This window comes from Panthera pardus, unplaced genomic scaffold, assembly GCF_024362965.1.
Source record: "Panthera pardus isolate Hobbes unplaced genomic scaffold, ASM2436296v1 HiC_scaffold_15, whole genome shotgun sequence".
NCBI lineage: Eukaryota > Metazoa > Chordata > Mammalia > Carnivora > Felidae > Panthera > Panthera pardus.
The window spans coordinates 15,476,669-15,504,149 of record NW_026526710.1 but is presented as its reverse complement, the minus strand read 5'-3'; the positions used below and the strand labels follow the sequence as shown (position 1 = coordinate 15,504,149).

The 27,481-nt window shown below is 40.1% G+C and overlaps 1 protein-coding gene and 1 pseudogene across 13 annotated transcripts in view; one reads left to right on the top strand and one right to left on the bottom strand.

Annotated features, from left to right (window-relative positions):
* Positions 1–216: 216 nt before the first annotated feature.
* DEPDC5 (DEP domain containing 5, GATOR1 subcomplex subunit) overlaps positions 217–27,481 on the top strand; it is a 126,494-nt gene continuing 99,229 nt past the window's right edge. For 11 of the 13 annotated variants that reach the window (XR_002074492.2, XR_002074494.2, XR_002074493.2 and 8 more), the window contains exons 1-12: positions 339–485; positions 1,190–1,313; positions 3,831–3,918; positions 4,308–4,354; positions 6,310–6,395; positions 7,296–7,379; positions 8,383–8,432; positions 14,855–14,924; positions 19,837–19,915; positions 21,064–21,125; positions 25,731–25,800; positions 26,365–26,437. Coding sequence is in view for 10 of the 13 variants with exons in the window: in XM_019426796.2 (XP_019282341.1) it covers positions 1,256–1,313; positions 3,831–3,918; positions 4,308–4,354; positions 6,310–6,395; positions 7,296–7,379; positions 8,383–8,432; positions 14,855–14,924; positions 19,837–19,915; positions 21,064–21,125; positions 25,731–25,800; positions 26,365–26,437 (767 nt within the window). In the remaining 3 variants the exon portion in view is untranslated. Of the gene's footprint in view, positions 317–338; positions 486–1,189; positions 1,314–3,830; positions 3,919–4,307; positions 4,355–6,309; positions 6,396–7,295; positions 7,380–8,382; positions 8,433–14,854; positions 14,925–19,836; positions 19,916–21,063; positions 21,126–25,730; positions 25,801–26,364; positions 26,438–27,481 lie in introns of those variants that run through there. The other 2 variants (XM_019426791.2, XM_053902157.1) reach the window with 2 other exon arrangements.
* On the bottom strand, positions 17,682–17,943 carry LOC128777109 (60S ribosomal protein L37a-like; annotated as a pseudogene).

Below are 27,481 nucleotides of genomic sequence, written 5' to 3'. Positions count from 1 at the left end.
GAGACTCGCCTGAGTTTGCCCTGTTGAGGGACTGAATCGGAAACGAAGCTCCCGGTACGGATCTATGTGATAATGTCTGGGAATAAAAGGATTTTCTTTCTAAGGCTGGCTGCGGTCGGGTCACCGGGCGGGAAACGCAGGAGGCCCCCGGAGTTAGAGGCCGCACACGACGCCCCGCCCCTGGCGAGAGCCCCGGATGGGGAAGTGGCGCGGACACCGAGATGAGGAGGAGGCCCGGCCAGAGCGGCCCGGGGCAGGTGGGCGGGAAGGGGGCGGGGCCCCGGGGCGGAGCCACCGGAGCTGCGCGGGTTCTCAGGTGAGCGCTCTGTGGCTGGGGCGGGCAGGCAGGCTCCTCGAGGTCCGGCACGGAAGCCGCAAGGGCTGTGGGGCCGTAGGCGGGGCGTCCCGAGGAGACGCAGGGGACCTCGGGAGGGTTGGGGCCTCGGAGTCCCGGCCTGAAGGGGGAAGGGGCTCCGGAGCTGCGGGTGAGTGGGGCTACTCGCCGGGCCCGGGTTTGTGGAGCCTGAGGGAGGGGGCCGTGACCCAGGTTCGAGTCCACTTCCCACTCCCCAGCCCGCTGTGTGATCTTAGACAAGTCTCCATCCCTCTGAGGTGCAGTGACCACTGCTGTGAAATGAGGGTTGGGGAGGAGGAACCGCCGAGAGTGTGTACAGATGGACGTTCGGAGAACGAACTCCTGCCTTCCTCCTGTTTATACTCTCCTTGCCCAGGAGATTGATCGCGGAACGTGGACGGTGGGAGTGTCTCAGTGTCTGAGTGACCTTGGGCAAGTCCCTTGCTCTGGCCCTCACTTTCCTCATCTACAAAATGAATGCGCTAAACCTCTTTCAAGATCTCTTTAATATTTGGGTGTTATTGTTTTAGATAGAGACAAGGTAGTGAGTGCCCAATTCACTACAAGGTTTCCCTTCAGGGTGTGATAGAATATATTCTTGGAAGTTAGAATCCACCCTGGCCTGAATTCCCCTTTGTTCCCAGATTTTGTGGTTGTTTTCTGTTTTTTGTTTTTTTTGTTTTTGGTCCTCCAACCCTCCTCGTAATTGGAGGAGTGATTTCATCCAAGAGTTGGTGCTGCCACTCATCTGAACAGTACTGGTATATTCACTGGCCTAAAACCAAAGAGCAGTTGCAAGGAAAAATCTGACATCCCAGCCTTTTTGTGTTTCAGTGGCAGGGAGGCAAGATGACTTCTCTCCCCCAAGCTTGGAACAGCTGAAGGAAACAACAGTACAAGATGAGAACAACAAAGGTCTACAAACTCGTCATCCACAAGAAGGGCTTTGGGGGCAGTGGTCAGTATTGATCCGTTTTGGGGGGTTGCGTAAGTTGGCTGAGGTTCTAGTGTGTCCAGTGCTTCAAAAATGACACACTGACTCGTGACAATAGAGGCTGGAAGTGACTTAACTGAGCGAAGCAGCAAGTGTAATACAGTAGCAGGGAGGGCAGTAGCATGCGAGAGCACAGGCCCCTTCTAAAAGCACTTGTGTTCTGATTTTTAAGGAACGATGTGAATGTTGCCAGTTTACTACCTTCCATTTATTTGTATTTTATATTATGTATTTACTATATATGTTCTATAAAATCCTAGTCTGCACTGGTTTGGCAGATAAGAAAAACTTACATTCATTGAGAGCAGTAGTAAATATACATTAGGTATGATCAAAGCATGAACCTTTGCCTGGTTTCCAGGCATAGTAAGAAGGAGCAGGACACAGCATATTGTTCTGTGCTAAACGAGATTTTTCAGCTCTGCCTCTAACTTTCCCTGTGACCTCAGGCAAGCCCCTAGTTTATCTTACTTACAACCTCAAGCACATTAGAACAGTTTCTCTGTTTCTCTTAACACCTTGAGTCTATAAATATGCAGAATAGGATGGCAATTAGTAATACGATTTTTTTCTTTTTGTAAAGAAATAATTTTCCTTTCTGTCCTAACAACCTTATTTGCTTCAGAAATTGGAATTAACAATACGATCAGTCATTTAAAAATTATGTTTTACTGTGTATTTGCTCTTATGTATGTGTAAGTCTCCCAAGGGCAAGGACTACCCAAAAGGGAAAACACTAGTTTCTATATCATAAAGTTTGTGGAGATTGAGTAAGATGATGTATGTAAAGTATTTAGCAGAGTACCATGCTCAGTGCCACTCAGTAAATGTAATCATTATAATTACCAGGACAATATATACCAGGCAGTTGCTATATTTAAAATACAATTTTTGGGGCACCTGAGTGGCTCAGTCGGTTAAGTGTCTGACTCTTGATTTCAGCTCAGGTCATGATCTCATGATCTGTGAGAGCGAGGCTCTGTCGGGTCTGTGCTGACAGCACGGAGCCTGCTTGGGATTTTGTCTGTCCCTCTGTCTCTGTGCTTCCCCAGCTTGTACTCTCTTTGTCTCAAAAATAGATATTTAAAAAAACTACAATTTCTGCTAAAATGCAGACCTTTGTTAATATTAGACTTTGTATTAATGTCTATTAATGATAGATGCTGCCTAAACATTTGTGGAATAGAATTGAATAGACAACAGAAATAACTTGTCAGAGGGAAGGATGCAAGGCTATAGTATGTACAGTGTATATACAATGTATGCAAGTCTACTATGCAATGTATAGTTTACTATAGCTAGGTGCTATACCCAGTCTCCTTCAAGACTATGATTAAAAACACATCCAACAAACTTAGCTGCGTATCTATGCTAAACATAAAGGTTGTGAATATGATAAGGTCCCTTGTCCTTAAGGAGCTTTCAGCTTGATGTGACAGATATGCAAAAAAAAAAAAAAAAAAAAAAAAAAGATAAAATGAAACAGTGGAATTTGTGCTCAGTGCTCAGGGAGTTTAATTCAGACTATGGAAGTTAGGGGAAGGCATCACAGAGGATTTGGCATAAAACTTTCAATGGAAGCAATGTACCAAATAAAATTTGGTATTAACCCAGTGCTTTGCCATCCTAGGTTGAATTTTTGTTGGATTTGATTATATTTGAAATTTAGATATACTTATTTGTCATGGATTTTAGCATAATTAAAGACCATATCTTTCTCTCAAAATTAAACCAGAAAAAAAAAATCACTCTGTCTTTATGGTTCTGAGTTTGTTATATAAGAAAGAGTTCTCCCCACTCCCAGTGAGGGTGGGGGGGGAGAAACATATGAAATTATGTCTTCCTTGTATTTTAAGAGTCTCATTGGACCCTAATGTGAACTGGTATCCAAAGTTTCTCCCTGATCAAGTGCTGCCTCCTAAAATCTAAGGCATTTTATTTGGCTTGTTTTTTTTCTTTTTCTTTTTAATGACATGAGAGGTGGTAGGCTTTAGGCAGAAGGAACCCTGGACTAGTAGTCAGTCTTGGTTGTGCTGTTATCAGCTGTTTACCCTTAGGCCTGTATCACCTACATCATTTCTTCACTTCTGTTACATCCGAAGATTTATTATGAGGATCACATTAAGACAGTATTTTTGGAAATTCTTTGAACACTATATAAATGTAAAGGATTGTGCTGTATCTGTGGCACCCAGACGGTTTGTTCCCGGTGTATGCCAGGTATGTGATAACTCAAGGGAGTAAGGTGTCCCAGAGGTTTAATTTCCAGAGAGCAAGGACTGCTTTTTCCCTGGGATCGTTGGGGTGGTAGTAGAAAGAACATGATCTCTGAGGACAAAGGTCCCCAAAAGTTGACCCACTCATCTACTCACTAGCTTTGTCCCTGTATGAGGTTATGATGACCCAACCTGAGAACGTATACCATAACTGGTTGCCCACATGAGTCTCTATTCTAATTGAAATTGCCCAATTATCTTTCAGATGATGAGCTAGTCATGAACCCCAAAGTGTTTCCTCACATCAAGCTTGGAGACATTGTGGAGATTGCTCACCCCAATGATGAATACAGGTAAACCTCTCATTAGGATCAAGGGAACTAATTGGACAGGCTGATGTTTCTGAATATTTTGTTTAAGGGGCTTGATGGGCAAGACAGCTCTTAGCTTTTACATAAAAATGTTCCTGTTCTCTAGGATTTGATAAACCGAGGATCTTTTAAAAAGTAGTCTATTCTTTCGTTTTTAAAGCTGAAATGAGAACTCTGAAAATTGTGTAGCATTTATCTGTTTCCTTGAGTGCAAGTGCATAGTTTCTTTGTTTCTAAGAGAACTTTCTCCCCTTGTTGTGCTGCAGGTTACATTATGTCCAGAGGGATCTATTTGCCTTTTGTTGGGGGGTGAAGAAAGCTGGTTAATTACCGCTTACAGCATCCCATCTCTTTGTTGCTTTTTTCTCCAGCCCTCTGCTTTTGCAGGTCAAATCACTTAAGGAAGATTTACAGAAAGGTAAGAATTCCATCTGTCTTCTCTAAGATTTTTGTACTTAGAGAAACTGTTTCAGAAACTGTAAGAAATGTCTCTTCATAATCTCAGGGAATGTGGGCAGCGTACTTCTTTCCTTATCAAATTGTGTTCCCTTAAAAAAATTGTCAGATATTGAAACTGCCAAGGAATGTCATTTGTCAGCATCTTGAGGGCACTGAAGGAATCATCATCTTTTTTTTTAAGGATTTATTTATTTAAGTGATCTCAGTACTTAATGTGGGGTTCAAACTCACAATCCCAAGAGCAAGAGTTGCATGTTCTACTGACTGAGCCAGCCAGGCACCCCAAGAAGCCATCTTTCTTGTCAGGGGGAAAGTTAACCTGCATAGGTGAAGCTTTATGCTTAACTCCAAACAAAACAAAACAAAACAAAACAAAACAAAACAAAACAAAACAACTGTTGGCAAAGCATGCTTTCCTAAATATTTTTTCACAAGATGTGTGTGAAGTGCCTACTCTGGGTGAGACAGGATAAAGAAACATTGATCATTACCTATCACAAATGCAAGGCATTGTGCTGAGAGCTTTTTGTAATGTCTCTTTCTTTTTGTCTTCCCACACAACTCTTGACTGAGTGAGGAAACTTAATCTCAGCGAGGTGAATTAGCTTGTCTGAAGTCAGTAAGTGGAGGAGGCAGAGCCGCCATTCTACTTTCTCATTCTGGATCTGATCCCCTTACCATGGGGGATCAAAGAACCAAAATGTTAATTGATAGCAAATAAAGTAATTCCTTAAATAGTACTTAAAAGAAAAAAAAATTATAATGTATTCTAAAGGATTGTGATGTCCATTACAATACAATATGATGGGGAAATATTTTATAAAATCCAAATCCTAATAGTTTCTTCCTTACCCTCACCATCCCATTTCCTGCCACCTGTTATGTTTTTTATTTACCAGATGTATGGGTTCATTGAAAAGTTTGTTTCTCTCTTATCTACCTTCTCTACTTTAATTCCAAGTGAGAAATGATCTCCTTCCTCTTCTGAACTTTCATAGTTCTTTGAACTTTTTTTTTTTAATGTTTTATTTATTTATTTTTTTAAATTTTTTTTCAACTTTTTTTTTTTTTTTTTTTAAATTTTTGGGACAGAGAGAGACAGAGCATGAATGGGGGAGGGGCAGAGAGAGAGGGAGACACAGAATCGGAAACAGGCTCCAGGCTCCGAGCCATCAGCCCAGAGCCTGACGCGGGGCTCGAACTCACGGACCGCGAGATCGTGACCTGGCTGAAGTCGGACGCTTAACCGACTGCGCCACCCAGGCGCCCCTGTTTTATTTATTTTTGAGAGAGAGAGAGACAGAGTGTGAGCAGGGGAGGGGCAGAGAGAGAAGGAGACACAGAATCCGAAACAGGCTCCAGGCTCCGAGTTATCAGCACAGAGCCTGATGTGGGGCTTGAACTCACAAACTGTGAGATCATGACTTGAACCAAGTTGGACACTTAACCAACTGAGCCACCCAGGCGCCTCAGCAGTTCTTTGAACTTTTTGAAGTTGCTTCTTAAATTCGTTATTTTCCTCTGTCTCCATTTCTGTCTTATTTTATTTTATTTTATTTTATTTTATTTTATTTTATTTTATTTTATTTTTTATTTTATTTTTTTTGCACAGAACCCGGTGTGGGGCTTGATCCCACGAACCATGAGATCATGACCTGAGCTGAAGTCAGACACTTAACTGGCCCAGGCACCCCTCTGTCTTTCTCGTATTTTAATTGCTAGAGGCTCAGGCTTATTTCACCTGCTTGCTTCACCTAAAAAGCAGAGAATTCAAAACTTTAAGATGCTGGAAGGCAGAGAATATTTCTTGCCCATGTCCAAGGATCATTTGTGTTGCATGTCAAATGAGTATTTATAGATTAGAAACTTGGTTCTTTTGAATATGTTATCTGATCCAGATTTCTTCTGTTTCAGAAACTATTAGCGTGGACCAGACCGTGACTCAAGTGTTCCGTCTAAGACCTTATCAAGATGTTTATGTGAATGTTGTAGACCCTAAGGTACGTTTTGGTTCTGGACTTGAATATCTTTTGGGAATGATTAATACCATTCCTAAAGGTTAGGTCTCTAAGGTAATAATGAGTTGCTTAAGTATAGTGTTGGACTATTAAATATGTGGTTGTATATAGGTCATTTAGATTATAGGTATTATGTAGGTTTCATTTAAAGTCCTCACCCGGGGCGCCTGGGTGGCTCAGTTGGTTGAGCGTCCGACTCCGGCTCAGGTCATGATCTCACAGTCCGTGAGTTCGAGCCCCACGTTGGGCTCTGTGCTGACAACTCAGAGCCTGGAGCCTGTTTCAGATTCTGTGTCTCCCTCTCTCTCTGAACCTCCCCCGTTCATGCGCTCTCTCTCTGTCTCAAAAATCAGCAAAGGTTAAAAAAATTAAAAAAAAAAAAAGCCCTCACCTTTTTTTTTTTAAAGTTTGTCCTAAAAAGATTCTATATATATTCTGCTTGTGAAGCTAATAGTAAAATTTTCTATTGAAATATTATAATTTTTGTATGTGTTCTTTTTTTTTTTCTGAAATGAGAAATGATGTTATAATAGGTAAAAATTATTGTGTATAAGATACTATTTACATTCTCTAGAGAAATAAAGCACAGAGCTCAGTGGCCTGTTTATGTGCCAGAGTCAAGACTAAACACAGAATTATTACTTTGGTACTCTTTTCACTTAATCATGATACAGCTGTTGTAGCATCTGTTGTAGACTTATCATCTGTGCTCAAAAGTCTTTCCTGGCAGGATGAAATTCTGTTTGTCAGGTTTCTGTTATTGGATGGTCTTCCAGTAGTTTTTTCTTGCTAAAATGGTTCTTCATGCTTAGTGTGCATTATCTTAAGACTATGAAGTGTGGCAGAGTAATGCAGAAAGATATATTTGATTATCCCTTTTAGGATGTGACCCTTGACCTAGTGGAATTAACCTTTAAGGATCAGTATATTGGCCGAGGGGATATGTGGCGATTAAAGAAAAGTTTGGTAAGATATGATTTAAAAAAAAAAAGTCTCTTACTTTTCCCATTGTATTAATAATCCGTGTTCCTCATAGAGATAGATTTAGTGGAGAGAAGAGTATAAAATCCTTTCCAATTCCAGCATCATAGATAATTATTGTAAATTCTTTGTGTATCTTCTTCCATTCTCTTTTTGTAGTTTTTTTGAGCTTTGATTTGCTTGTTTATAGATTTTTACTTCACATTTTTTTGTTTGGATGGTAAATTATAATATCGTTTTACATTTGAATGGAACTTTAGCTTTCAGATGTTCACATCACCTCCCTGTGGACAGGTATTTATTACCCATATAAATTTATTAACTTATAGATGTGAGAACAGATTGAAAAGGTAAGTGATTACCCAAGCCAAAAAAACCAGTCAGTGGTTGACACCAAGCTAGAACCCAGATTTTGTTGCTTCCAGGTTAGACTGCTTTTTGCCACATCCTGCTCCTGTTTTCTTGGTTTCTTTATTTTGAATTAACATTTTCCACCTAAAATGATCAGTTCATTGCGAGCTGGTACTGAACATTCTTCTTATTAAGCATTTTGAGTATTATGAAGCAACGCATTGTAGGTAGAATTTTCTTTCATACAGTGTATATTTTCAGAAAAAAATGTTTGCTCATTTTTTTATTGGATGGGAGAGAGTTCCATTCTATAAATTGAGAGCTGAAATAAGAAATCAATGTTCTGTAATTAAATGAGTATGTAAATGTAGATATATATGCAAACATGTGTGAAGATAAGTGTATTAGTGAGCCTAGGCGTTTATTCTTACTGTTGTCTATACTTGCCACACTCGTAAGAACCTACTGTTATACCTGCCCCAGCAGGTTTCCCTATGGGGTAAATCTATTACTCCCACATTAATTGAACCTTGGGTTGTTAGAAGAAATTAGAAAGGCAGGAGACTTTCTTTGTGACCTTTTATGGCCTTGATGTATTGTTGAATCTCATAGTCTTTCTCTTTCTGTCTTCCCTTAGGTCAGCACATGTGCCTATATCACTCAGAAGGTGGAATTTGCTGGCATCAGGTAGATATTACATCACTCGTGACTTATCAGCTAGTAAACGGAAGTAGGATCTAGTGTAGTAACTGGGCTGCATACAGCATTGGAGGCATGTGGATGTCTGTATGATAAAATACACAATAGCTTAAAATGTTAGATTGTTGTTGCTGAAGCAAACTGAAAAAAATCCCAAAATGCGCTATAGTGGTTTTAAGATGAGTGGAAGTTGCTGAAGCCACGTGGTATTCTGTAATAAAGGAGGTATAGACTCATAATTTTAGAACTAGAAAAAGCCTTAGATGAATGTATTTAATCAAGCTTTCTCATTTTACAGATTAAAAAACATATTTGGAGATACAAAATGACTAGCACAGTAGTTCCTGGTTTGCTGCCTTTTTAACCATATTGCATGACTCTTGATTTATTATAATTATCCCTAAATTTCAGTTTGTGGAGAAGAGCAAAAAAGGGCCTTTTAATTCAAAGAGCACATTGTCCACAGAATAAGGCCTTCAAACAGTGCAAAAAGGTGTATAATGAAAAACAAATCCTTCTTAGAAAAAATGGTCTCTTTCCTGAAATTCATTATGTATAACACAAGCATATTTACATCTGGTTGACTCACTTTTAATGCCACTAGAATTGACCAGTGGGTTCTGGTGATGTAGTCTGGTCCTCCATTATGAAGTTCCCCATCAACTTTTCTCCTAATGGTTTCACTCATTTATGATTGTTGCAAGATGGTGATTTTCTTTTCTTTTCTTTTTTCTTTTCTTTAATGTTTATTTATTTTTGAGACAGAGAGAGGCAGAGAGCACATGTGCATAAGCAGGAGAGGGGCAGACAGAGGGGAGTACAGAGGATCTCGAGCAGGCTCTGCACTAACAGCAGAGAGCCCGATGCGGGGCTTGAACTCATGAACCAAAAGAGATCATGACGAGCCGAAGTCAGATGCTTAACTGACTGAGCCACCCAGGTGCCCGGGTGATTTTTCTACTTCAGTCATTTCTCCTACCTTTGTTAGCTAGAATCCTTTTTGTAAAGAACTTTTCTTCCTCAACTAGACCTGTTTGATTAATCTGAACTACTGATCCTAAAGGAAAGAAAAGATAAAGGATTATTTTTTTCCCCCAAATGGGGACGTTTTAAAAGTTGGAGGATCAAGGGGCTCCTGGGTGGCTCAGTCGGTTAAGCGTCCTACTTCAGCTCAGGTCATGTTCTCGTGATTTGTGAGTTCGAGCTCCATGTTGGGCTCTATAGTAACAGCTCAGAGCCTGGAGCCTGCTTCGCGTTCTGTGTCTCCCTCTCTCTTTGCCCCTTCCCCACTTGTGCTCTGCTCTCTCAAAAATAAGTGAAAAATAAAAAAAAATTTTTAAAAATGTTGAAGGGTCAAGATTCCTTGAAAAATCTTAGAAGATTTTAAAGCACAGCCCATGAAGTGACTAAGCCTCAAGCAAAACAAGACATGCAACCTAGATTCATGCTTTCCAGTACAAGCTAGTGTCTCCAAAGTGGTGGGCCAGGAGTCAGGAAAGCTGTAATCTACTCCTGCACTGCTGGTGATTAGCAGGGTGATGTGGGCAGGTCAGGGAGACTCTCGAGTCTACTCTGCAAAATGAAGTGTTTGGTTTAGAATCTTTTTCTGTGAAGGACCAGAGAGTAAAGATTTTGCACTTCAGGCCACATGGGTCTCAGGTCTCTGTCCCAAATTCTTAGTTTTTTGTTTTGTTCAACATTTAAAAATATAAAATCCATTCTTAGCTGTGGGCCATACAGACATAGGAGATGGGCTGAATTTGACCTGCAGGCTATAGTTAGCTGAGCCCTGGTTTAGAAACCCACTCAGATGCCATTCATTCTTACAATTCTTGTTTTTCTGCACAAGTGCCCTTATCCATATGGTACCAGATATAGAAATGAAAACTCCTGACATAACGTCAGGTTTAGACTTTTAAAGATCTGTCCTAATATTTTGCTCATTCATGGTTAAATGTAAGCCACAAAATCTACCATTTCTCCAGAAGATTTATTTATAGTCTTCCTATGCTGAATCAAAAGTCACTTTTTTTTTCTACATGGAGGCATGCAAATTAAAAAAAAAAAAAAAAAAGGAAGATGCTCTGGGACCTCATATAAAAAAAGATAGTCATTATTTATATAAAGTCATAATTATTAAATAATTTTTCTGTAACTTAGTCTTTTCACCCGGTAATTGAGTTAATACATAAGGACATATGAGACAGTTCCATTACCTTGAGACCCTGCCTTTGAAATGTCATTTTTCCTTCGAAGGTAAACATTTTGATTTTCTCTGACTAAATTCTCCATGTATTCTTTAATCCGTACTGCAATCAGTATTTTATTTATTTATTTATTTATTTATTTATTTATTTTTGCAATCAGTATTTTTTTAAAAAAGTAAAGTTTTAAAAGAAAAGTATTGTATGATCTCCTAAAAATTAGCATTTTGCTTTTTTTAAATGTGGAACTTAGAAACCTATTTGATAGACTTAGAAGTCTATTTGATCTCATTGTGAACAAATCTCATTTTTCCAGATAGAGTTTTTGGGACTGTTGACTAGCTAAGGTTTCTTTTTTTACTTAAAAAAAAAAAAAAAAATTGTGTGTGTGTGTGTGTGTGTGTGTGTGTGTGTGTGTGTGTGGTTTCCTGTTGGATCTGCCGTACTGCAGAGGATCATCTGGGATCTTCTCTGATTTGAATTTGATTCTCTGGTGGCCATTCGGTTGGAATGTTTTTCCTAGTTATAGAATTAATATTAAGTACCACTTGTTCATCAAATGCTAGATACCAAGCATATGCTAAATATTTTTATATATAATACTTGCTCATTGTAGACCATTTGAAAAACAGATTAAAGAAGCAGGAAAAAGAAACAATTTACCACTCAGAATCAACCACTGTTAACATTTTGACACAGTTCTGTCAAAATGTAGTACCCTTTTTGGCTTGAGAACATATAGTATATATGATTTTATATACAATTAAAAAAAAAAAGAGCCCAAAACAGTTTTCATAATTAAAAAGAAAACATTTATTCTAGAAAATTTGGGTAATACAGAGAGTATAAAGAAGAAAATTTACAGTGGTATATAAGCCTACTATGTGCAGATAACCATGTTTAAATTTTGGTGTGATCTTTTAGCATTTTCTTTTAAAAAATATTTTTTAGGGGCATCTGGTCACTCAGTCGGTTGGGCATCTGACTCTTGGCATAAAGCCTGCTTGGGATTCTCTCTCTCCCTCTCTCTGTCCCTCCCCTGCTTGCTCATTCACTCTCTCAAAACAAAATTTTTTTTTTAATTAAAAAAATTTTTTTTAATGTTTATTTTTGAGAGGCAGAGCATGAGCTAGGGAGGGCAAAGAGGGAGGGAGACACAGAATCCGAAGCAGGCTGCAGGCTCTGAGCTGTCAGCACAGAGCCCAACACGGGACTTGTACTTACCAGCTGTGAGATAATGACCTGAGCTGAAGTTGGACACCTAACCGACTAAACTGCCCAGGTACCCCTCCAAAAAAATTTTTAAGTGATCTCTGTGCCTATCGTGGAGCTTGAACTCAAAACTCCAAGATCAAGAGTCACATGCTCTACGGACTGAGCCAGCCAGGCTCCCCTTAGTGTTTTATTTTCATATATACATACACATGCTTGTATTTTTACTTAGATGGTGATACTATGTGTACTATTTTGTATCCTTTTTTTCCCACTTAAAAGCATATAAACATTTCTGGTGAAGTTAAAACTCCTTGTAAATATTGTTTTAATGGTTCCATGATACTCTGTTTACTTAACTGGTCTGCCATTGCTGGACATTTAGGTTGTTCAAAGTTGTGCTGTGTGGATGACACTACAGCGACCATACTCTGCATTTATTTTAACTTCATATTCACAGAATGATGAAATTTAGCTGTAAAAGATAGTGGAGATCACTGACTCCCAGCAGCTCACTTGATAGAAAAGGGAGGGGAAGTGCCTGCCCAAGCTGCTACATAATTAAGGACTAGTGCCCCCCAGGTCACCTTTACCCTCCTGGGAGTTGGCCATGTGCCATTCTGCCTCTCTTGTAGGAAGCCATGTGCACTCTTGGGTTTTGCCCTGGGGATATGGATTTTACACTTGCATCTGTCAGTGGCTCTGTTTCTTCCCTTGAATCTGCGGAAAAGACAAGAGAAGCTACCTCAGGGCCAACCTCAATTCCTGTTTGGGTAAGAGCAGATTTTAGGTTTAGGAGCAAAGGTCACGATTACATTTTCTCTGTGTGTTATAAAGAACCATTTCCATTGGAATGATAACTGGTTCATAGTTCACCAAGTCCTCTCATTTATAGTATCTCATTGGATCTTCCCAAGAGCTGTAGAAGATGGATGGGGCAGGGTTATTAACCACATATACTGATTTTTCAAAAACTGGTTCAGATTGTGGCTTGACCTCCACAGGGAGTGGAGGTGCAGGAATCTAAGCCCAAATTTTGTAACACTACTTTGTCTATACATACTAGCAGAAGTTGGTGAGTTAGAGCAGTAACAATGAGCTCCATTTAGAGATCTGGTTAATCTAGCATTCAGTAGCCTGTATGCAGAGTACTTCCTGCTAATAGAACTCAGAGATCTTGGGAACATTGCATCCTTCCTTCTGTTAAAGAAACAGAAGTGCCTTCTCAGATAAGGCTTGCTACTTGTCCACTCACAGACACACTGAGCAGAGGAATGCCAAAAAGCACCCCTGTTGCTGAAAGCAGAGCTGGGAAGCATATTTTAATGTTGTTTTTTTTTTTTAAGTTTATTTATTTATTTTGAGAGAAAACACGAGTCAGGGAGTGGCAGAGAGAGAGGGAAAGAGAATCCCAAGCAGGCTTTGAGGAGCCCTATGTGAGACTCAAACCCACAAACTGTTAGGTCATGATCTGAGCCTAAGTTGGACACTTAACCAACTGAGCCACCCAGGCACCCCTGGGAAGCATATTTTAAAAACCATGGGCTTGGTCCAGCTTTCTTCATTTTACAGGTGGGAGGGAAAGCCAGTAAGGCTGACTGATTTGTCCAGTGTTTCTCAGGTAGGCTGACCTGTGACTCATGGTACACAGCATTTTCCTTGCTTTGATTTTATCTTTTCTTCTTTTTTTATGAGGACTGATTGCTTAGGGCCAGACAGGAGATTGCTTTGGGGTTGGTAGAAGAGAAGGGCTTGAGTGGTTGGTTGAGGGATGATTATGAGGTACTCAGATAACAGCTACCACTTCCTTTCCAGAATAGCATTTTGTGTTAATATTTACCAGTGGTATAGTTCTTGCTAATGCAAATACCTGCTAGTACTTACTTGAGCACCTCCTATCCCAGCACTGTCCAGAATAGTTTCCCCACATTATCTGGTTTCTCAGAACAGCTCTACAAAGTAGATGTCATTATCTCCTTTTTTAAGATAAGGACACTGGGCCTCACAGAGTTATTTCCCCATGGCTATTCAGCTAGTTCAGTGACTCTTAGAACCTAGATTCCTGATGGGACTCATTCCACTCAAGTCTGATCTCCTCAGAAGGCCATGTTCTTTGAACTGTCTGTCCATTTTGTGCCCTTAAAAAGTTGCAGAGGAAAAGACATTAAGCCCCCCAAATGCAATACCAAATTGCCATGAAAACTTTTCAGCAGAATGGTCTCCAATGAATGTGAACCCTGTCCCTATATGCCTCCTGACTGCTTGTCTTCTTTATTAAAGTATTTTTTTTTAAGTTTTTATTTATTTACTTTTGAGAGAGAGCAAGTGAAAGAGAGCAAGTGTGTGCACACGCACAAGCAGCTCCTGGGAGGGGCACAGAGAGGGGGACAGAGGATCTGAAGCAGGCTCTGCATGCACAGCACAGAGCCTGATGTGGGGCTCGAACTCATGAACCTTGAGATAGATCATGACCTGAGCCGAAGGCAGATGCTTAACTGACTGAGCCACCCAGATGCCCCCATGACTGCTTATCTTCTAATTCTGATATTAGGATTGATTTTGTTTCTCTTGAAACTCCATGTTCATGAGAAAGTTCACAGAACTTTCACAACTGTTGAAGGCTGGGATTAGCAAAATTATTCATTAGTTCTTCCTAACTGTTTTTGTGATGTGGACCCTTTTGAGATTTGACAAAAGTTATAATTCTCTGCCCAGAAAACTTTGCATGATTTCAGAGAAATCATGGATTTCCTGAATCCCTCCTGAGAATGACATGTTGTTTATAGAGTCCCAGATTAAGAACTGTCATACAAATTCAGTACACTCTGAGAATTCTTTATGTTGTGTAATCTTTTCATGGCTTTCTGGAAATCTGTAACTGGCCAGGTCATTTGAGGATAAATATGAGAGTACAGTGAGCCACCCTGAAGTCATCCCTGTTTCTTCTTGGTTTATGTAAGACTTGTAATAACTCTTGCATGTATATCTTTTCAGGGCACAGGCTGGTGAGCTGTGGGTCAAGAATGAAAAGGTCATGTGTGGTTATATCAGCGAAGATACCAGGGTGAGATTGATAAAATGCGTTTGTGGTTTTGTTTATTCATACTGTTAGGTCTGAGTCCTGAACTCAAAAGACAAAACAGAGACAAGCAAAAACTTGTCTCCTGATGGCTACTCTTCTCAGGTAGATAATATTTTAATATTGTCAAGGATGTCTGAAATTCTACTGTTTTATAGTTGGATCTATCCAGTTTGGGGTTGATCTTCATTTTCTCTTCTGAAAGAGGTCTAAATGTGGAAATGTTGTGTCTAACCTGCAGGCTTCTTTGCCTACGAATACATCGCAAAGGTTAAACTCAGTAGAAGATTACAGTCAGTAAACATGAACAGAGACCTTTGCAAAGGAAATCTCGTTCTTTGGTTCTTTATCCCAGTTGGAAAAAGCCAAACTGAACAACTGTAAACATTACCCATGCTGGTGAAACCACCTGTCTGCTCTTCCTTGTTCTCATCCTCTGCCTCCCTTGAGAGCAGTGGTTTGAACTGAAGGTGATACTGCCTCCCCAGGGGACTTTTGGCAATGTCTGGAGATATTTTTATATGTCACAGCTAGGATTATGTGAAGAATGTTGCTAAACATGATACAATGTATACGACAGATCTCCAGACCAAAGAATTATCTGGTCCAAAATGGCAGTGTTGTGGTGGGGGTGCTGTCTGGTGTACTGTGGGATGCTTAGCAGCATCCCTAGCCTCTGTGCACTAGATACCAGTAGTGCCCTGCAGGTCACGACAACCAGACATGTCTCTAGAAATCACCAAATGGCCCTAGTTGAGAACCAATGCCTTCATAGGTAACTACTATCTGAATTTTATTTTTGTATTTTTCCTTGTTTGCGTAGTGTTAATACATACGTATGTTACTCTAAACAGTTTACTGTATATTTGTTTTGCTTATTTTTAAGCTTTATTAAAGTGAAATTAAAAAAATAGTCCTTTTTAGCTAGCTTTTTTTGTACTTGATACTGTATTTTAAGTCTATAATTAGGAGTATATGGGTTATAGGTAAAATAATGCCAAACTCTTTTTCAAATTCTTTGGACCACTTAGTATTCCTAGTAGCAATATATAAAAATCTGTTGTTTTTCATTTTTTTCCAACACTTGGTGTGAGATTTTTTAAAGTTTCTTGCAGCTCTAGTGGGCATAGATTGGTATAGTGATCTTGTTTTGCTTCTCTCCAGTTTTCTAGAAATTTACTCTTTTTTTTTTTTAAGTTTATTTACTTTTAAGAGAGAGAGAGAGAGCAAGAGCGAGTGCATGTACGTGCTGGGGAGGGGCAGAGAGAGAGGGGGACAGAGGATCTGAAATGGGCTATGTGCTGACAGCTGAGATTCTGATGTGGGGCTTGAACTCATGAACTGTGAGATCATGACCTGAGCCAAAGTAGGCCACTTAATTGACTGAGCCACCCAGGTGCCCCTCTAGAAATTCACTCTTGGGGCGCCTGGTGGCTTGGTCGCTTAAGCGTCTGACTTTGGGTCAGATCATGATCTCATAGCTTGTGGGTTCAAGCTCTGCATTAGGCTCTGTGCTGACAGCTCAGAGCCTGGAGCCTGCCTCAGATTCTGTGTCTCCCTCTCTCTCTACCCCTCTCCTGCTCACTCTCTGCCTCTCTCTCTCTGTCTCTCTCTCTCTCTCAAAAATAAATAAACATTAAAAAAAAAAGATATTACTCTTAAGCATGATTTACAAAGACTAGGATAATTTGGTGTATGTTTACCTCTTCAACCTTATTCATACACTTATAATAAATAATATGGAAGCGCCTCTTGTGTGTCAGCTACTGTACTTTTTTTTTTTATACTTTGTTTTTAATATATTTTTTAAATTTTATTTTAGGGAGGGAAAGAGAGAATCCCATCGTGGGGCTTGAACTCACGAAGCATGAGATCATGACTTGGGCCGAAATCAAAGAGTCGGACATTCAACCTACTGAGCCACCCAGGTGTCCCTACACTTAATTTTTAATGGCTCCTGGCTGGCTCAGTTGGTAGAGCATGCCTCTCGACCTCTGGGGCATGAGTTTGAGCCCCGCACTGGGCGTAAAGATTACTTAAAAAACAAACTGGTACAGAACATTATCCATGAATATCCTTCATTCTAGAGGGGAATTCAGAGTGGGGAATTCCCATTCAATGGGGATGCACAGGTAAACAGCACAAACAAGATCCCTCCCAGTAAGGAGCTTACACTGTAGTGGGGAGATAGATGTAAGTAGATACCCAGTCCATAAATGTGGTAATTACAGATTATGATGAATACTCCAAAGGAAATTAATTGGGTAATGAGAAAGACTGAGTGTGGCCACCTTAGTAAACAAGTGAGATAAATGAAAACTTCTGAGGGAAAGAGATGGGCATTGTGGTAGAGAATAACAAGAGACCTTCTTTACAAAGGTGGGCAGGGAGGTGTCTCCGAGAAGGTGCCAGAAAGGTGAGACTTAGTCAGTGTATGAAGGTTGAGACAAAGAGCGTTCCAGGCAGAAGAAACAATTGTGAGAGGCCAGTGTGACAGAAGCCTAGGATATGAATAGGGAGAATGATGTCGATATGAAGGTGGTCTGGTTCCAGCCAGTTCATGCAGGTCCTTGTAACCAGTGTAGAGTGTATTCTAAGGACGATCTGCTGAAGGATTTTAAGGGGGGAGTGATTTCCAAATTAGGCTTTCAAAAGATTACTTATTCTGTTGGATTTTTTTGTTGTTGTTACATAAGTTAATACCTTTGTTATAGACTAGTGATGTTTCAAATGGTGGAACTTCTACTGGTCTTTGAATTCTTTCAGGGCTGACTTTGCTGTGATGGCAGAAGTGTTGTGTGTCCAGGCAGCATGGGCTATTCTTTGCATACAGGAACCACAGTGCCAGATCCCCACAACTCATCTTCATCTTAGTTTTGTCACAGAAGGAGCATGTGTACTTGTGCTGGCTTTTTTCAATTTTCTTCACGATTTTCCTGAGGGAGGCCCCATAACAGGTCCTGTATTTACCGACAATTCTGATTTTCGTGATGCATTTAACCATGTTGCCACAAACTGGGGCCAAGCTCAGAGAGCCATCCAGTTGGATTTTGTTGAACAAAAAAACCTAAAGTAGCAATGGCAAGCAAAGTCAACTTTTTTCTCTCTGGTAAAATAAGTCATTAGGTAGGCCATTCACTGCTAGGATGGCATTGTCACAATTATTGGTGATCTAGATAGGCTTTTTTTGTCTTCCTGTTCTGCCTTCCTCAGGATTGGGCTTCCATGGTTCAGTTGGAGCTGCTGTAACCACTTCATATTCCAGGTAGAAGAGAGAGGAGCTACTTAGGAAGCCGGGAGGTTTAGTCTTTTGATAGTCCCTTGCCTCCCGGAATAGTGTTGGCTTCCCATTACGTAGGAAGAAAGGATGTGCCATAGGCATCCACAGTATGTGCTGTAGCCACTCTGGCTCTGTGTAGAGCATTGTTTATAGGGGCAAGAATAGAAGCAGAGAAATGGCTTAGGAAGTTAGAAGACTGTGGCATGGACTGAGGTTAGAGCTGTAGCAACGGAGAGATGTGGGCAGACTTGGGATGCGTTTTGGGATAGAGTCTGCAAAACTTGCTGATGCATTGGATATAAGGAGCAAAGGAAAGAGAAGAATTGATCAGCTCGATAGACAGTTGGTGGTGTCATTTATGAGGTGGGAAAGACAGGAGGAGACATTTGGAAGCATTTGGGAAAAGATGTTTGTGAGATACCTGTTGGACTTCTGAGAGGAGAAATCTGGGGAGGCAGTTGAGTCTGGAGTTCATTTTGTCACTTCTGCCATATGTACCCCTCCCCTCCAAACCCTCCCACCCTATCCTGTCCTGCCCTTGGGAACCATTTGCTGTTCCTTAAACATGCCACATTCTCTCTTGCCTCTGTATCTTTGCACATACTACTCTCTCCTGACTAGAGCACTTAGATCCTGCCTTCCCCCCTTACAAGCTACTCATCCATCCTTCCGCACTCCTCTCAGGTTTCCTTGCTTCTGGAAAGCCTTCCTAGTTCCTGAGGCAGTCTGGGTATGAAGGGCGTGTACAATGTGAATTATAATTTATTAGACTGGCAGCTCATCAACTGGCATATCTTAGCCCAGGTTCTACATTTGTAATGAGCTTTTTTTTTCTTTCCCAGGTAGATTTATTGTCCTTTCTCCTATGTTTCTTATGAGAACCTTCATGGAATGTTCGTATATGTTGCTGTCTTTTGCACATCTTAATCCTCTACTATAATTTCCTAAAAGGCAGGGACAGGATCTTCTCTTCAGAGTTTATGATGTGAGGGATGAAGCTTGCTTTTAGAAATCTCATGCCACAATTGAGAAAATCTTCCATCATTGTTTTTTTTTTGGGGGGGGTGGTTAAAGACATTTAAAATTTACTGTCTTATATTTCATTTCTTTTATTTATTTTTTAAGATTTTATTTTATTTTATTTATTTATTTTTTTTTTTTCAACGTTTTTTATTTTTATTTTTGGGACAGAGAGAGACAAAGCATGAACGGGGGATGGGCAGAGAGAGAGGGAGACACAGAATCGGAAACAGGCTCCAGGCTCTGAGCCATCAGCCCAGAGCCTGACGCGGGGCTCGAACTCACGGACCGCGAGATCGTGACCTGGCTGAAGTCGGACGCTTAACCGACTGCGCCACCCAGGCGCCCCAAGATTTTATTTTTAAGTAGCTCTGCACCCAATCTGGGGCTCAAACTTAGAACCCTGAGATCAAGAGTCACATGGTCTATGGACTGAGCCAGCCAGACGCCCCATGTCTTAACCATTTTAAAGTGTACAGTTCAATAGTGTTAAGTACATTTACATTGTTGTGAAATGAATCTACAGAACTTTTTCTTCTTGCGCAACTGAAACTACATCATTGCTTTTTAATGCAACTATGTTTTTGTTTATTTCAGGTGGTGTTCCGTTCTACGTCGGCTATGGTTTACATATTTATTCAGATGAGCTGTGAAATGTGGGATTTCGATATTTATGGTACTGTCCCTAAGTGATGGTTGTAGCTGCCATTGGGTAGATATATCTGGTTTCCCCCAAGTTGGTATCATTTTATAGCAAGATGTTGACATTCTCTAAAAATGTATCTTGAGATCTTTATAAATCCTCAAATGCGAAAATAAATATATTGAAAGTAAATTTTTTACACACACACACACACACACACACACACACAGACATTTATTTATTTGGTGAATTCCATGAAATGCTGTACAGTATTAATGGAAAATCTGACTTCTCAGATCTTTAATTGTTCTGTAAGTATAGGTTGAAAAGTCATAAAGTCACTCTGTGGGTAGGAACCAACACTTTCTTTGATATCTTTCATTTCTCTTCCTGTCACTCAGAGAAATCTCCATGTTGGTCTCATTTTATTAGAATTACTATGTAATGAGTAGAGGGAAGAAAAGCTGCTATGAGGTGTGGATACTGTGTCCAACACACCAACCCTATAGTGCATGTATTTCATATTAGTGTTTAGCAAATTATAAGCGAATTTGTGCCATGGGTCATCAAGGTCACTCAAGAACAGCAAGAACTGCAAATAATAATTCAGTGAATGCCCAGGGTCCTCTTCTAATCAACTTTGAACGTCATTGTGAAATACTCACATTTAGTATATATTCTTCGTCTCATTCTGAAGATAACACTGTATTTTTCTTTTTTAAAAAAAGTTTATTTTGAGAGAGAGAGAGAGAGAGAGAGAGAGCGCACACACACGCGGGCGCGCGAGAGAGACAGACAGACACCCTAGCAGGCTCCATGCTGTCAGCTTGAACAGTTTGGGGCTTTAACCCATGAACTGTGAGACCATGACCCGAGCCGAAATCAAGAGTTGGACACTTAACTGACTGAGCCACCCAGGCCCCCCAACTCTGTATTTTTAAATCATCAAAGTGTTTCAATCTTGGATGTTACCTTGGAGCCATGGCCTCTTAGGCAGATACTAAATTTGGCTTGGTAGAAAGTCTAAGTTGAACACTTCTATACATCTGGCTTTTAGGACCTTGTTTTAAGATACAGCAGAACCCACCTTCTCTTTGGTCTCATTCCTGCTATTTTACTGAGAGAAGATATTGTGAACAAGAAATAAAGATAATCTTCACCCTCTTCTCATTGCTTTTCAGGGGATCTATATTTTGAGAAAGCTGTGAATGGTTTCCTTGCTGATCTCTTTACCAAGTGGAAGGTATGTTTTTTATACAGTAAACCTCATTACATAAACTTATTCATTGCAGATTTTAGAAATACACTGTTTCTACTAAGCTGCCTTTAGTTAAAGTATCTAAGCTAAAGCCTAAATTGATAAAACTATAGATTTAATTACTTTAACTGCCTCAACATGATAAAGGTCATTTATGAGAAACCCACAGCTGACATCAGACTCAATGGTGAAAGACTAAAAACTTTCCTACTTAAGATAAGGAACAAGGTGGAGTGCCTGGGTGGCTCAGTCGGTTGGCTCATGTCATGATCTCACAGCTCGTGAGTTCAGACCCCGCGTCAGGCTCTGTGCTGACAGCTTGGAGTCTGGAGCCTGCTTTGGATTCTGTGTCTCCCTCTCTCTGTCCCTCCCCTGCTCACACAGTCTCTCTCAAAAATAAACATTAAAAAAAAAATTAAAAAAAAAAAGATTAGGAACAAGGTGAGGATGCCTGCTGTCACCACTGGTGTTCAGCATTGTACTTGAAGTTCTAGCCTCAGCAACTAGAAAAAAAATAGAAAGCATACGTATTGGAAAAGAAGAAATAAAACTATTCTATTGACAGATGATCTCCTATATGTAGAAGATCCTAAAAAATTCACCAAAAAACTATTAGAGCTAAGAAATGGATTCAGCAAAGCTGCAAGGTTACAAAATCAACACAAGCAATCAGTTGTATTTCATCAGCAATGAACACTCTGAACAAGAAATTTAAAAGCAAAGAAATAAATTGTATGTATGTATGTACTTATTTAAGTAGGCTTCACACCCAGCACAGAGCCCAACAGGGGGTTTGAACTCGCAATCCTGAGATCATGACCTGAACTGAGATCAAGAGTTAGACACTTAACCAACTGAGTCGCCCAGGCTCCCCCAAGGAATTAAATTTTAAAAAGAGAATTAAATTGGGGCACCTGGGTGGCTCAGTTGCTTGGGTGTCTGACTCCTGGTTTTGGCCCAGGTCATGATCTCATGGTTCGTGAATTCGAGCCTTGTGTCAGGCTCTGCACTGCTGGTGAGGAGCCTGCTTGGGATTCTGTCTATCTCCCTCTTTCTCTGCTCTTTCCCCACTCACTCTCTTTCTCTCTCTCAGAATAAATAAATAAAATTAAAACAAAAATTAAAAAGAGAATTAAAAAATTCCATATACAAGAGCATCTGAGAGAATAAAATACTTTCAATTAATTTACCCAAGGAGGTGCAATATTTGTTTGCTAAAATCTATAAAACCTTGCTGAAAGAGATTAATAAAGATCTAAATAAGTGAGAAAGAACCAACCCATAATCATAGATCGGGAGACTTAATACCGTTAAAGTGGCAATACTACTCAAACTATAGTTCAGTCCCTATCAGAATCCCAGTGGCCTTTTTTTGCAGAAATGGAAAAGCTGATTGTAAAATTTATGAAGAATTGCAAGGGATCCTGCATAGCCAAAACAACCTTGAGAAAGAACAATAAAGTTGGAGGACTCTTACTTCGTAATTTCAAAACTTACTACAAAGCCAAAATAGTCAAAACCATGTGGTACTGGCATTCAGATAGATTTGTAAATCAATGGAATAGAATTGAGAGTACAAGAAATCAATCGATACATCTGTGGTCAGTTGATTTTAGACAAAGATGTCAAGTCCATTTAATGAGGGAAAGAAGAGTCTCTTCAACAAATGGTTCTGAGGCAACTGAATATCCATATGCAAAAGAATGAACTTGGAGTCTTACTTTGCATCATATACAAAAATTAACTCAAGGGGGATCAAAGACCTAATGTAGGAGAGCTATTTGAGGTCACATTATGTTGTGGCAAAGAGCGTGGGATTTGGATAAAAATGGACAGGGTTTAAAATTATGATTCTGCTCTGATTAGCTTTTTTTTTTTTTTTTTTAATCTTGGAGAAGTAGTCAGTCTTTCTGAGCCTCTGTTTTCTTTTCTGCAAAATAGAGATTATAATAGTCCCTGCCTCACAAGGTGTTTTAAAGCATCTGTACGTAGTAAGGTCTCAGTTGAGTCTAAGTACCGTCTTCCTACCTCAGCAGTATGGGGGCACTATCCATCAGCTGTGAAGGGTATGGAAATAGATGACGCTTGCCTTCAGAGAACTTACGGATCTGCTGGGGAGCTTGCATCTACATATTTGAAACAATAGAAAGCCATATGTTTTAGGGTTTAGAATTTTATTTACTTTTGAATTTGGACCTGAAGACTGAGGAAGGTTTGGATGGTTGGAAAGGAAGATGGAGAGGGTATGTCAGATGAACAGTTTGAACAAAAGGGTGTAGATGAGCATGAGAGTAGGGTATGGTCTTAGGCAACTTCACAGAGGGTTAGTGTAGGGAATAATTAAGTAGTAAGATAGATTCAAAGGATGGGGTCACATCAAGCCAGGCAGTTTGGACTTGACAGGAAGTGTGGGAACTATTAAAGATTCTCAAGCAAGTGGTCAATATGATCAAAGCTGGGGAGAATTTGAGGAAAGAGTAGTCCAAGTGGCCAGGAGCAGTGTGGTGAAGTGACACATGGAATTAAGCAGACCAGCCAGGAGGCTTCTGCAGTCATGTGGCTTAACAGTGATGGGGTCTTTGTGTCTGCCTGAGTACAGGGGCTAAAGTTTGAGATGGACTAAATAATGGTCACCTTGGACCACATAGTGGCCATTTCAGTATTGGGTGTGTGAAAACCTCCATTTCAAGTCTGGCTCAGTGTCCCTTAGATGTTCCCTCACCCTACAGTCTATGAATGGACTTTTGATTAGATATAGGGGTAGGGTTTGGCATAGGCCTAGTCATTAGTTTATAGGACTTCACTCTTAGGATTTGTTAATTTTTTTAAAGTCAAGAACTTGGTTTTAAAGCAGGAACTTGAAAATGAATTAAAATAACTTTCTGTAGCCACTCTGTATTGATTTAATGATATTTGGTGAAGGTGAACGTTGTTTATACCTTTTTACAGTTTTTTTAAGTTTATTTATTTTGAGTGAGAGAGAGAGAGTGAGCAAGCAGGGAAGACACAGAGAGAAAGGGAGAGAGAATCCCAATCAAGCTCTGTGCTGTGCTGCACAGAGCCCAACATGGGGCTTGATCCCACAAACGGTGAGATCGTGACCTGAGCTAAAATCAAGAGTTAGTCACTCAACTAACTGAGCCACCAGGCACCCCGGTTGTTCTTTATGCCTCCTATTGAATAACTTACAGCTAACACTGTGGACAGCAGGATTGAGCATGGGAGTTCATGAATTCATTTCAGAGCCCAAAATATAGTAGGGGTGGGGATAATAGTAGTAGTCCCAGTTAACATTCATTGAGTATTTTGACATACCTAGTATCATGGTATGTGTTTTGCCTACATTATCTCACTCAATCCTCTTGCTCCTGTTAATACTGGTAGGAAAAGTACAGCTCAGTGAAGTTGGGTAACCATGATCAACAGCATGTGAAAGCAGAATGAGGATTCTCATCTGGTGCCCTCCATTCTCCCAGAGCTACCCTGAGATCGTGGCCTCTGTGCTATCCTGTCTGTATTATTACCCCAGGCCATGCCACCTGTTGTATGTTAGCCCCACTGTCACATGAGTTGAGAGGCTCATATACCCACACCAGTCCAATCATTGTAAGGCATTTATCCTTATTTATCACTTACACCAAAGTAAGATAAATTTGGAGTTGAGTTTGGAGCACTGGGCATCCAATAAATTAGTAGGTGACTAATGAAGATTTGCTGTTTCCTAGCACTCTGCTCTTGGTGCTGTTGCTTGTATTTAGGAATTTCTGTCCACTTGAGATATATCCATGGGGGAATATAAGGTGGCATGTTATGTGCATCATGTTTTATATATACCTTACATGGTAAATGCTGAATTGTGTAGTCAGTTAACATGGTGGGTTAGAGATGGGGTTGGTCAGTGGAAGCACTCATCTTCGAAGATCCGGGAGGAACTGAAACTGGGCTTGCTGGCTTACTGGTGCAAGCCACATTTCATGCTATCTGTAAACACCCTGTTTCCAGAATGTTGATTTCCAGACTCCATGGAAATGTTTATTCTCACTAGTCCCCATCTCAATCCAAAGGTACTATGACACCTTGGCTTCAACTGCTGCATCTTGAGCAGCTCCCAACCCTGATTTTATGACAGTGGTAGGATGTGGGGGGTGTATTTGATTCTTACATTCAGCACTATGCGTTCTGTTCTTGTTCCTAAACTATGGTTCTGAAGAAATTTTAAAAACACCATGAAGCAGGTACAAATAGCATGATCCTTTGATATTGGGTTCATCTAGTTCATGCCAAATCAAGAACAGAGATAGTGACCCATACGTATTGATGATTTGCTGTTTTCAAAGCACTTTTTGCATTCCTGGGACTATTGCCCAAGGTTACATAGTGGTAAATTTCCGGGCCAGGACTCAACCTGCATCTTCTCACTCCAGCAGTGCTCTGTTCACTGCATCATGCAACCTACAATGATGTGACATCATCCAATACAGTGTGCTGCCACTGAGTCTCCTAGAATTGAGAATGTTATGTTAATGCAGGCTGCTTCATCATGAAGTGAATGAAATAAACTTGAGCTGCTTTTTCTCTACTCATTCCTAGGAGAAGAACTGTAGTCATGAAGTGACAGTGGTCCTATTTTCTAGAACTTTCTATGATGCAAAATCTCTTGGTAAGTCTTTCTCCTACAGTTCCTTTTTTAATGCTAACAGTTAAAAAAAATTTTTTTTAATGTTTATTATTGAGAGACAGAGAAAGAGCATGAGTATGGGGGGGGGGGGGCAATGAGAGGAGGAGACACAGTATCCAAAGCAGACTCCAGGCTCTGAGCTGTCAGCACAGAGCCTGACATGGGGCTTGAACTCACAAACCGTGAGATCATGATCTGAGCTGAAGTCGGACGCTAAACCGACTGAGCCACCCAGGCGCCCCCTATAGTTCTTTTTATTAAGCTTTCCATCCATTCTTTACCATCTTTCCCTTTTTCATCTTTCCCACTCATCTTTCCCACTTTTTCTCTAATGAGCGTAGGGTAAAATGGAAAACAGCACAGTCCATTAGTGGATGCAAGAAGTCTGTGGGCCATGATTCATCTTAAAGCCAACTTGATATAATTTCATTCATTCATTTGTTCATTTATTTTGGTAATGCAAATCTTCAACCCAGAAGGAGGAGCAGATAAACTGTGAATTTCTCTTCTCAACCTGATCTACATGTGTTGTTTTCTCTTTTTCAGATGAATTTCCTGAAATAAACCGAGCCTCAATTCGACAGGATCACAAGGGACGGTACTATGAAGACTTTTATAAGTATGTTTGAGGCTTTGCTATGCCCCCCCCGCCCCCCCCCTTTTCTTGGCTGTTTCTTTCCTAACTTAAAAAAAAAGTAACCCTTTAATTTTGGCATACTAGGTTTACAGAATAGTTGCAAAGGTAGCACAGAGAGTTCACATATACCCTTCACCCAGTTTTCCCTGTTAATATTTCCTAACTATGGTACATTTGTCAAAACTATGAGATTAGCACTGGTATAGTACTATTAACTGAGTTCAGACAGTTCTCATATTTCATCAGTTTTCCCACTTTATGTACCTTTTTTCATTCCAGCATCCAATCCAGGTTACCACATTGCATTTAGACTTTTCAAACTTTGTACTGTGAAAAATTTCAAACTCACAGAAAAGAAGAACAAATAATATAATAAATTCACACACCCAACACTTAGATTTAACAGCTATTATTATGCCGCATTTGCTTCATCTGTTTTTTGGCTACATTTTATTTTAAAGTAAATTATAAATATGACATTTTGTTCTTATGCATATCTAAAAGATAGGTTGATTTCACATATAACCACAATATCATGGTCACATTGGACAAAGTCAATTCTATAATATCATCTAATATCTAGTACGTATTTAGGTTTCATTAATTCTCTGATAACTTCTGTTTAATCTGCCTGTTAAGTCTTAATCTAAAGCAATTTCACCCTTCCTTTTTGTCCCCAAACACGTGACATGTTGAAGACTCTGAGTTGGTAGTTCTGTAGTACTGTGTTTTCCAAACTTCCGTGTGCCTATGAACCTCCCCTGGGGATTGTGCTGAGTCCAATCAGTTCAGGAGTCCTGGGGTGGGCCTGAGATTCTGCATGTCTAACTAGTTTCTATGCTTGCATATGTTGGTTTCTGTACCCCATTTTGAGTAGGGAGGCTAAGGAGGACCCCTTCTGGATTTGTCTGATTGCATCCTTGTGGTGGTACTTATTTTCTGTAAATCAGAGGTTACAACTGGGGCAATTTAGCTGCCCTCTCCACTCACCCCGGGCATTTGGCAGTGTCTAGAGACTTCTTTTTC